The 12,376-nt window shown below is 42.5% G+C and overlaps 1 protein-coding gene across 3 annotated transcripts in view; it reads right to left on the reverse strand.

Annotated features, from left to right (window-relative positions):
• LOC146812816 (protein mono-ADP-ribosyltransferase TIPARP-like) overlaps nt 1–12,376 on the reverse strand; it is a 280,445-nt gene that overhangs the window by 150,103 nt on the left and 117,966 nt on the right. For all 3 annotated transcript variants that reach the window (XM_085619925.1, XM_085619924.1, XM_085619926.1), the window contains exons 2-3: nt 10,602–10,779; nt 5,615–6,094 (exon numbers count right to left, since the gene is read on the reverse strand). In XM_085619925.1, the coding sequence (XP_085476051.1) occupies nt 5,615–6,094; nt 10,602–10,603 (482 nt within the window). In that variant the 5' untranslated portion in view covers nt 10,604–10,779. The remainder of the gene's footprint in view (nt 1–5,614; nt 6,095–10,601; nt 10,780–12,376) is intronic.

Here is a 12,376-nt window from a genome sequence, read left to right on the forward strand (position 1 = left end):
CCGCACAAGGGAATGAATCTAATCCAGGGCGGCAGAGATGCACGAATGGCAAAAGTCTAGTGTCCTCAGGAGGAATGAATCACTGTGAAGATAAGTAAAGGGAACTTAGTCTTGTATAATAAAATCAAGCCGGGCGAGGTGTCTAATTCGAGTGGGGCAGGGTTTCTAGATCGTAAAAATCTCAGCTCACCTTGAATGTCGGCCGCATTAATAGGCAATGTTTTAACGCCTTAATACATTTATTTGTAATGCTTTTAATACATGAATTGTATGCATGATACTAAAATGCTTGCAGAAAAGTCGTTGCCGTATTAATAGGCATGTTTTAACATCAATCAAAATCATTTAGATTTTACGTTCGTGGCACATGTCTACTCAAGACACATGTAACAGAGACAATATTGGATTAACCTAATTTTAATTCATGAACTATAAGTATAAGTTTCACATCAACCGTAATTGTAGATATTGCATTCTCATACAGATAGTGGACACTGTGGGGGAACACACTGCTCAATTCTGTTGAGCCAAACATCATAATTACAAGCGGTATTCCACTTTCGTATACCGCGCCGTACTCACACCAGCCTTGCAATTCTCTTGATCATTTAAGATTGTGCGATCCATTAAGAGACCGCCTTTAACACATAGTTGTTCAGTAATTTGTGTTAATTATTCTCCCTCTCCGGAGTTGGTCCGCGCATGCTAGGCGTCTCCTAGCAACGAACGCTTGACGTCGTTGCCTAAGCCACGTACACCATAGCCAATCTCTCACTCCGTAGTTGGTCCGCGTATGCTAGGTGTCTCCTAGCAACGAACGTCTGACGTCGATGCCCAAGCCACGTACACCATAACCAATCAGGATCTTTCACTATAGCCAATCAGCATTCATTCCTTCCATGTCAGTTTCCCTTAGCAACTAATGCATGACGCGGCCGCTCACGCCACGTACACGCGCCTCATTTAATTGACAGCGTCTGTCAAACACTCGCCGAAAGATTCCTCCTGAGACAGGACGTTTGCCTGCGCTCGCTCAAGTATGCAGTAGTTGCTCCCTGCCGGGCCGACATTCAAGGTGAGCTGAGATTTTTACGATCTAGAAACCCTGCCCCACTCGAATTAGACACCTCGCCCGGCTTGATTTTATTATACAAGACTAAGTTCCCTTTACTTATCTTCACAGTGATTCGTTCCTCCTGAGGACACTAGACTTTTGCCATTCGTGCACCTCTGTCGCCCTGGATTAGATTCATTCCCTTGTGCGGGTGAGTTTCTTATTAGCATTATTTCAACACCAAATAAACCTTTTGGTATGGCACGGTTCTGATTGATTTCCCTTGTCCATACAGAACCGCAGAGGGATCACTAATTCGATTTAGAGGTTACCCAACTCCATGAATCTCCTCCTTTGAACCAATTTGGAGAGAGAATACATCCACATACCCGGTGAGTTCACCAGCGTATCTTCGGCAATGCCTTTATTTGACAGCCATTTTAGGGCCATGTCTTACAAAGTCTTATTCTCTCAAATAGACTCCTAGCCACGTCTTACAGGATACAGTTGCTCCTGTCTGTCCATCCTTCCACTCCGCCCCAAGAGTCACATTGGGCTCTCTTTTTTGGTGAGTTTTCACCTTGCATGCGTCGAATTTACACGGCATTCAGATTCTTGAACACACTTGACCATATTCCTTACTATTTCATAGGCTGTCACTCCCTGTCCTGATGAAGACCCGTATTGACTAGCTAGTAACGCTACCTTGGGTTGAAACGTCAACATTCTTTCAAGGATCAGTTGAAAATACTCTGCATAAAAGACTCATTCAATTCATCTGCAGACTGTTTCAAATATTCGCTTGACTGGCCTTTGTAAATTATCAATACCTCCATAAGTCACACTGTATATATTACGCACCGTTCAGCACAGCACTGAGCACTATATGTCACTTTGTCACAAATATGTTTCACGTTTATTTTGAGACAGCCATTGTAAGTAGTTATCCATGAATGATGCAATTCATAAAGCTGTTTTGAATACTATTTATGGTCTCTATGTGTGTTCGTATAAGCAAACAAATGAGGGTTTTTTGCTAGAAGTAATATTGTTTACCCGACAGAACCGTTTGTATCATTTTGATAATCTGCCCAGGTTACCCCATTGTGATATTAATACATATCAGTACCCCAGCAGAAGGTATATCAACATAAAGGTGTTTACACAGATCTTCCAAGTGAACCTACGAGGGACGAACGCTCCTGTCACGGACATTATACTTATAAACCCTCGTAATGTAAACCTCTCTTTAGTCTATTAGCTATTAGTCTATTACTGCCATTCTTAGTGAGGCAGCCATATCAGCAATCGAAAACCAAAGTGTAGGTTAGACCTGGATCCCGCCTTCCCGCGGCTAAGATTATGCATAGTTAGCAAAGACCCTTCATCACTCTGCAGGGCTTTGCTTGTTCTTAAAAAAAGTCATGGTGTCTCTCTGAGCTTTAAAAACCTGAGATTTAGAAGCCCACCTAACAGTTGTAAAACTTACAAACAGCTATATTGTATCTAATAGCTCAGAATAAAAGGATAAAGTGGAAAGATAAAAAGTGAGAAATGGGGGGCATAAGGTACAAACAACATAATGGTCCCTTACTTAAACCGCCAATATAACAACCGGTTGAAGAACTTACTTCCAGCGCATCGGTCATACCGCACGGTAGCGTGGCGTCCGTTTCGATTATCAAATGCGGTACATAGTGCGATTTAAATCCCACCACCATGACTTTAAGCGGGAACGCGGGATCCAGGTCTAACCTACACTTTGGTTTTCGATTGCTGATATGGCTGCCTCACTAAGAATGGCAGTAATAGACTAATGGCGAATAGACTAAAGAGAGGTTTACATTACGAGGGTTTATAAGTATAATGTCCGTGATAGGAGCTTTCGTCCCTCGTAGGTTCAATTAGAAGATCTGTGTAAACAACTTTATGTTGATATACCTTCTGCTGGGGTACTGATATGTATCTTCAATGGTTCAACTTGGTAGCACTTCAAAAATTAAATAAGGAAGTTGTTTAGCTCGTTATAATGAGAACATCAATATTAAATATGGGGCTCTGCTCACAGTGGGATAAGCAGCAGTAAACATAGATTCTTGTGCAAATGCTAGATAAAATTCTATAGCCTTTTAGTTAGAAGAACGGTGCAATCCGTATGTCAAATAATTTCCTGATATTTAGAAACATCACTGGCTTTTTTCTTTTAAACCAGCTTCTTGTGGAATAAAACGGAGGATGGCTGTGACTTACTGACCACCTACCAAATGAAGCAATCTAGTACATAGTGGGGATTGCAATAAACGTACATCAATCTAAGGTATGGACACAATTGTATGCCTAAAGTTACGTGTAGCCACCGAATCATATAAAAAAATCTTTTTAAAATGTTAAATACATTTTCCTTTTAAAATAAGATAGTTTTATACATATAATCCTTTCTTTCAAAATGTTGCCAGAGATACTCTGATTACATGAGATCCTAAAAAGGGACGCAGTACTATCAAAATTACAGTACAGACCGCAAGTAATTGTGTTTTTTGGTAAGAAATGCTAACTTTCTATATATCTGGTTAAACGACTGTATAAACTGTAAAATTATCAAACCCACCGAAACTTTTATTGTGATCTGTTTAAAAATATATTAATAGAAATCGATTTCTGGATAAATAAGAATGCAATTAAAAAAAAAAAGTTATGAGACCTACAATGTCTGAGTTTTTAATAATTCAATGCTCCTAAGTTTTGGGGACGAGTACATAATGTTATTCTGTGTTGTATTGTTTAGGGTGTGTAAATATTACGTATTAATGTTTTGTAAATATATGTGTTATTTGTAGCCCTGAAGAAGTCCGAGAGGACGAAACGCGTTGGCTACGGTCCTTTAATCAATTTGAAAAAGAAGTTAAGAATAAAGAATATGATAGAAACAACCCTGCTGAATTGCCATTATTTGGAGGAACTGTGTTATTTATAGTGAATACTAATTTGCATTAAGAGTGCTGGACCACTGTGTGCTGTTTTTAGTAAATTGAGACATCTGTGTCTTAGGAGTTTTAGGGGCTTTGAAACTCCAGTCCATAGCACCTTACCCTTTTGGATAAAACTGCTTACTAGAGATAGGTGCAATTCCGTCTTGCCCCAAACCCCGTTCTTTTGTGCAAAAATCTCTCAGCTTTGTCTTTAACTGATACGAAGAAGGTGACTTGAAGTGGGACCTGGACCTATCCAAAAACAAATTTAGATTTGGTGAAACACCAACCAAGTATAGGAGCAGAGCTCCGGATCCACGTTGAAGGGAAGGGAAAGAAAGGAACTGGCATCAGCACACAGGGATAGTGGTATGTATGACTAACGTCGCTACTTCTGGTGGACGTGCACGGTCACCAATGTGTCTGATGGCACCACCTTTTGGCGTAGGAGAGCAAGTGATAAACAAAAGGTCCCAATTCAGTGTGGCAGGTGGGGGAATTTAAAAGTTGAGGAATCTGCATTTAGAAGTTTCCATCAGAAGGTAGGATTTCCCAAAGTCACCATTCAAAGGACAACCAGGTGGCTAAAGTCTTGCTGTTAGTATCAAAGCATCAAACAGAAGTCCCACATCATAAACCTGTATGCGAGTGACTAAAGTGAAGCAAGTCACCTGGACAGCATCAGAATTCACTCAAACAAATTGCCAAAGTAGAAATATATTTAGGACTGCAATGACAGCCAGCATCTTACAACCAAGGACTCCAGTAACACACATGGTTCTTTAAGAGATATAGCAAATATCAACCTGGAAACAGTCTCCAAGGAAGAGGTTCACACATCAGGTTAATTAACTGGGGCAATCACATACACTTCTGCCACAGGACCATGAAAGTTCTAACATCTAAAAAGCAGCTTACTCGAATGCTCTGGACCACATCTGCAAATAAAAATACTGGTCCAATGTCCATCACATGACTGCATCTGGCCCACTATCCGCTACATTGCCTCATCAAAAGACAGTACACCACACTTTTATTTAGGAATTTTGATCAGTGCCATGTGTTGCCACTTGGATACTACAGAGTGAGGTGGGACTCGGCAAAGAGTAGACAAGCAATGAAAAGGTGCATAGGTAGTTGCAGTCCAAACACATGCTAGGTATGAACCAATGTATGAGGTACATCGGACACTATTCCGGTTGTGAAAGCCTCCAGCCAAATAAGTTCCTGCCAAGAGAAAGGTTTTGCAGGAAAATGCACCCACATTTTCAGCTAGTGCTACTGGACTCAGTTCCGCCTCCAAACAGCAAAACTGTGCAATGGAAATGTCTATTTGCAGCTCGCTGGAAGGCTGATAGGAGGCAACATTTACATCTCCTTTATTTATCCTTAGGTAAACATGAAAGCATAAGCACTTGGCTACACATGAACCTCACCAAGAGCTCTATTGCTCCTTCAGTACAGCCCCAACCTCATCTCTTCTTCCTCACACTGCATCCAGGACTTGGAACGCTAACTACCGGATACAAAATAATGGACACAAAGGAAGGATTGCAATATAGAGGTTACTACACACTTTATAGCCACTTACCTGTCCACAAGTGTGACATGTTCTGTGTTGACATTGCAGTAGTGGCGTTCTAGATGTTCCTGTGCTATTGGGCCAAGGCTGACCCATTTCTTAGAAGTCTTCAGTCTGAGCTGCCAGTGGTACGGCCATGGGACATGATGACGGATACACGAAAGGCCTGCAGGACACTCCCCAAGAAGAAAACGATCACAGATCAAAATTTTATCCTGCTCATGGAAGTGGCAGCCGTCTTCCACGGTATCAACTGAAAAGCCTATCTCTGACTGAGGCAACGCATGTTGGTCAACAGATGTCTCGCCACCAGAATCAACTCCATGGCCTGCCCACCAGCCAGAAGACAGGTAGGTGGATGTCTTCCACTGCTTCACAAACAAGCCATATGTCCGGCGTCTCTGCTTCCGGCGGAGAGGGATTAATCGGTATGATGCAGATCGTCGGGCCACCACACATTTTGATGGCTTAGTTACAGTTGGAGGTTTCCTGTTGGAGATAAGAGTCGTTATCAGTATGTACTCAGCAACATTTCAGAGTTCATTCTGGTCACAGAGGTCCATATCAAAAACTTGGCAGTTCGGGGTGTGTGAATGTGCATCACGTGTATTTGAAATGTCACACCATGATTTTCGTCAGGGCACAGTGTGATGTTTGAACACAGGATTTAGAAGTTCAAAGTAGGTCATGGAGCTGTGACTGATATCAAAGAGCTGTGAATAAACTCCTCTGCTTGCCATAATAAAGGTAAACCACCTGGAAATTAGGGAGTAGTGTTTACAACCAGGATGTGTTTGAAATGAGGGTGTGGCATTCAAAACCAGAGTTTGGTCCGGGAAACTAAAGTGGAACACAATCTTAATAATGAGGGGTTTTGCTTCACCCATATTGAGATCTGCTGGACTCTTGAATGTCTGGTACAGCAACCTAGGATTTTGCAGACTCGGAATTTAAGGACATTCTTTGTGATAACTTTCTGAATAGAAGCCTTAAAGTGTCTGGGATACGCCACTACCACCTAGAAGCACATGATGGTAGCTCCTTCTCATTTATTACATACAAATAACCACTTATCAGGCAAATGTTATCTACTTCAATCAAAAGCTGGTAATAGCTGTTCATGAATGAATTTTTCAGAGACTCTATAAGTTTGGGGTGATCCCGTGGTGAGAGGGCTGGAAAGACCTTTGCAGTGCAGACTAAGGAATGCTTGGAGGTGACAGTGGATGTGCTTTGTCATATTATATTTAATTCCACTGCCCTGCTCACTAAAGATCTTACACTTCTTGAATGAAATGGAAGACTTTGGTGTCCAAAGTTTGCTAAAAGAAATGAGGATAGTAGTATGGATAAACTAATGTGCACTTATAAAGAAATATAACTAATGCCAGGAAGGACTATAAACAATTGCCAATAATAACAATAGTATTCACTAACGTTAATTGCTAGCGATACAGTGCTTCCCAGCCAATCCTGTTGTAATGCAATTGTTATGTGTTGTGGTTTGGCAACAGAATATTTTCCTCAGAGCTACCTTGTTCAAATCTGAAGCTTTATGTGTTTGCCACTATCAGTACAATACGTCTTTGTTCTGACCCCTGTCACTCCAAATGTGGTTGCTGAGATGTTCAACGATGAGGAGGCGCAATGGGGATAGGGGGGGCCTTTGGAGAAAGAGGAAGGAGTAGTTTCTTACCTGTAACTCCAATTCTCTTGTAGGGGTATTTCCGTGAGTCATATAATCATGTGAATAGTCCCGCCCATGTGCATTAGATATATATATCTTCTTAAGTTGTTATCTTCTGCCTTTCTTCAGGTAGGCCTGCATAGACACTTAAGAGATAAAAAGACAATAATGCAGCCTAACCAACTAGGCTACACTGTCCATTACTTCATCTTGAAGTGAAAAAAAGATAGCAAGTTCAACTTTCAAATTTAGCAATTTTACTGAGTTTCACACATAGTAAACTCCCCTTCACAAAATTCCTTTTTTCATGATAGAGATGAGGGATTGGACAGAGAAGCCCCCATAGGCTGCCATTATGTGTCTGCAAATGGATAACGTGCCTTTAAGAGTCTCCAGAGAACCCCGGTATCCCATGATGCACAGCCAGAGGCAGTTACTTTCAGTTCTTTTTGAAGGCGTAAAGAAGTAGAGTCTGCTGAGTCTGGGATACGTCTATGTCTGCCACCGGGGAAGCGGGCGGGTTGCTCATGACTATCACGGAAATACCCCTACAAGAGAACTGGAGTTACAGGTAAGAAACTGCTCCTTACAGGGGATTTCCGTGTATAGTCATAATCATGTGAATAGACTAGCAAGCCCATCCCAAAACAACTTCATAGCGGTGGAAGAAACAGAGAACAACCGCACTATTGGGCAAAGAGATTCCGAAGTGAAGCCTGCCCAACCTGAGCATCTGCCCTAGCATCAGTGTCTAGGCAGTAGTGCTCAGTAAATGTATGGACTGACTTCCAAGTGGCAGCCTTACAGATTTCTGAAATAGGTAGTGGGTAATGGACAAGGGGGAAGGATTCCTTCAGGGCTTGGAACCAGCAGGGGCCTTGTTCCCTTGTCCAGACTGCTGGTTGGACTGTCCTAGCGACTGGTGTTTCTGAAACGGCTGAAAAGACCGCTGACACTGCTGGTGGTTGGACTGGCGGCCCCGAGAGCATTGGAACGTCTGGAAGGAATAACGCCGTTGGAAGGTTTTTCGCTGTTCTTTAGGTTTCTCTAGACCTACAGCCTTCAAAGACTCCATTTCATTCTTCATGCGGGCCATCTCGTCATCCGCATGGGAGCCAAAGAGTCGTGCCAGAGAACGGTAGATTTGAAATGCGCTGTTGCGTCTCTGGTTTCAGCGAAGTAAGACGAAGCCAAGCATGTCTCCATTGAGCAATTCCGTGGTAAAATACCTGTGGGCTGGCAGGAGAGAAGTATCCACTGCGGCGCTGATGACTTGATTTGAAACCATCAGGCCCTCGTTCACTATCTCCTGAAAATCTTCCTGCTTGTCCCTGGGTAGGAGGTACACAAATTGTTGAAGCGACTCCCACAGGAATTTGTCATAGCGGTCCAGCAAGGCAGTAGAGCTAGCCGCCTTCATGGATGTTGCCGCGGTGTTGCGAACTTTTCTCCCCGCCGAATCCAGCTTACGGCTTTCCTTATCCGGTGGTACAGTGAAAGTCGGAGCAGTAGCATGCTGTTTCCTTGCCGCCACCACTATGACACTATGGAGAAGGCGGTGGAGGAGGAGGCCGCGGCGGCGGAGGTGGAGGAGCAGGACTTGGCGGTGGTGGCGGTGTCACTGTCAGGGCCACCGGTTCACGAGCAGCAGGAGGCCTCTTTGATGGTGAATAGGTACGCAAGTATTCCGAACCAGAAGAAAAGACCAACCTCCTCCATTTTCGAGCTGGTCGCAAATAATGCATCCTGGACTCAACGTCAGACCTCCCCCTCGATGTCGATCTACTGCTCGACGGCAAGCGTTGACGTAGTCTGGTACATGAACTCCCCGTCGACGTTGACAGGCTCACTACGGGGCGGGTCCCAGAACGGTACCTCGACGCCGGTGTTGTCCCCTCGATGTCGACCTTCTATGTGACTTCGACCTTCTCCTCGATGTCGGCCTTCTCGTCTACGGCGATCGGCAGTGACGCATCGACGGCGACCGCCGTTGCCTGTGTGACTCTCATCGATGACTATGATGTCTCGACGCCGATCTTCGTTGAGTCGACATTGAACGTGGGGCCACCCTCGACAGCGATCTCGTCCAAGACCGAACTGTTCTTCTCCTCGACATTGATCTTCGACGTCGCTTCGACCCAGAGCCCCGAGTTGACGGAGAGCATATAGTAGTCATACCTGCTCTTGATCGGGACCGGCATCGTTTTTCTGCTGTTTTTCGACTGGGGAGCCCCCAGAAGTCGAAGCATGGGTTTTGGTAGAGGACCTACCCTCTCCTTGCCCAGAGGCTCTAGATGCTGCCTTCTGTCTTCTCTGCTCCAACCCTTGGAACCGGATCTTCTCTCTGTCACACAGGGTGAGCCTAAAAAAGGTCTTGCAAATAGAGCAGGTGTCAGGGACATGAGAGACAGGCCAACACAGAACACAGACTCCGTGTGCATCAGACTTTGCCTTCTTCCTACCACAGTCAGGACACTTGTCAAACAGAGAAGGCATTTTAACAAGAAAAACTGTAGCAATTCTGCCAAAAAAGCACAGCAGAAGGTAGATAAAGGCCAAAGACGTAGAGTGACGCTGCAAAAACTCCAAATACTTAATTAATTTGTAATAGAATACCAAAAAAGGTAGAGCTCAATGCTCCAGGGTCTTGCTAGCAGGAGCCGGAAAAAAGAACTGAAAGTAACTGCCTCTGGCTGTGCATCATGGGATACCGGGGGTCTCTGGAGACTCTTAAAGGCACAGTATCCATTTGCAGACACATAATGGCAGCCTATGGGGGCTTCTCTGTCCAATCCCTCTCATCTCTATCATGAAAAAAGGAGTTTTGTGAAGGGGAGTTTTCTATGTGTGAAACTCGGTAAAATTGCTAAATTTGAAAGTTAAACTGGCTATCTTTTTTCACTTTAGGATGAAGTAATGGCCAGTGTAGCCTAGTTGGTTAGGCTGCATTATTGTCTTTTTATCTCTTAAATGTATTTGCAGTCCTTCCTGAAGAAAGGCAGAAGATGGCAACTTAAGAAGATATATATATCTAATGAAATGCTCCAGGGTCCACGGACATGGGCGGGACTATTCACATGATTATGACTATCACGGAAATCCCCTACAAGAGAAGCGGTATACTACACGCCATCCTCCATACTCCAGTAGACACCTTATTTCTCATTATATATCAGCAGGACATTCTATAGAGCCTCTTGGGTAACCCTGCTCCACCCTCTACATCTCCAGTAGATAATCCCTTTCTTACTTTGTACCCCAAGTGTACACCACACTCCACTCAGTGCAATTTATCAAGTAGCCGCTCACATGTGTATGGTTTCCGTGAGTGACACCTAAAACACTGGAGTCACAGACAGTCTTGAGCACATCAAATATTGGCACTACTGCAGGATACAGCTCCTTTCCTGTGGAAAGTGGCTAGGCCGAACAGAATCACCGGAAATGTCTGTAGGATGGAGCAGATCTTGCCCAGAAGGAACGGATTCTGTGGGCAAAAAGAAACCAAGGTCAGAAATGCATTATAGTTGAAAAAGGAAATTGAAAAGCAACAACAAAACAACTCGATTTGCAAAGAGCAAGACTGGTTAAGAAAGGTAACTCAGTGGCAGAGCTATGAAACAGGAAGGAAGGGCTGTTTTTTTAGTGCATCATCCCACAAGCATAAATTCCAAACAAATGTGAGCAGGGAAAAAAAGAAACAATCACACTTAAGTATCAAAGCCGCTACTCAATGGGCAATATCTTGGCAGCCACTTCATGGTGTGGAGGAAAGAAAAGTAATGCCCCACATGGTCTAGGGCTGACAGTGTGGAAGTAGATGACAACTATGGATCAAATCAATATAAACACGTTTAAAAATATATAAAAAAATAGTACATACCTATTATATGATTATACAAGATCTAAACATGTATTAAATATGTACTTTTTAAAATATATATTTGATTGATAAAATATTTAAATGTCATAATACTACATGGGTACTTTCCTATATTTTTCACATTAATTTTAAATATATTTATATAATGAACTATTTTAAATATTTTGATTCAACAATATTTAGTAAAAGGTTTTATTTTAAGTCCCTACCTTCATTATTTTCTAAAGGAGGGGGGTTGAAGTACCAGTGGTTGGCCATGTGTACTGCTAGACTATGACAAATAGTAAACTTACTCAAATTACTCAAGAGTGTAAGTTACCTTGGTGACAGGAGCTACCAAATTTACAAAAAGCAACACTGCTTGAACACATAGATACCCTCGTCTTTCTGGTCGCAGTAATTCAGAGAACCTGAACTTTGCAGGTTGGTGATACACTGTTAATATTTTATTGCCATGAAGGTCTTTTTTTCAGTGATGCCAGTCATTGGGATTGTGAGCAAATCCATATGAAAACCTAGTAAATAATAACTCTGTTTGGGTACCATGGCGGTTGTTTCAACGTTAAGCTTGGTGCGCAGAAAACTACGTACCCTGGTGAAGCGCACTACCTAATGAGGGGTTCAACAAAAACGGATCAATTAATCAAAAATAAACATTTACATACACAACTCGAGGCAAATGTCTTATTCGCATTCAAGTACATATTTTTTAAATTGGATCTATTAAAAGAAAATCATTATGTCATTGCAAGCACATTTACAAATCAAACACGTGTGTTATATACAGAACATTTGTATACAAGTCAAACGGTATCCACGGATATGCATCATTTAACAACCCCAATGTGTTTCGGGTTCTTTGAACACTTCTTCAGGGGGATGTGGTCATCAATCAAATGAAATAATCATAGTCAACCTGCCGGAACACAAAAGGTAATGTATGTTCAAAGATTGTACAACTGTACGTAAAATTACGTAAATGTATCATTGCATGCTAGTATTCATGCCAACCCAAGGTAATGTCCGGATTCAAACGTGCATGAGAAAGTGATCAAAAATTCCCAACTTGAAATAGGAAATGTGTAGAAACCGATAGCGAAATCTCTGAAAAACACTGCCTGTGCTAAACCATGCCGTGATGGGTGTTAAACTGTATCTTGACTGAAACAATTACATAAAAAATATGTTAAAAAGTATTGTG

The sequence above is a fragment of the Triturus cristatus genome, chromosome 7 (genome assembly GCF_964204655.1).
Source record: "Triturus cristatus chromosome 7, aTriCri1.1, whole genome shotgun sequence".
Taxonomy (NCBI): Eukaryota; Metazoa; Chordata; class Amphibia; order Caudata; family Salamandridae; genus Triturus; species Triturus cristatus.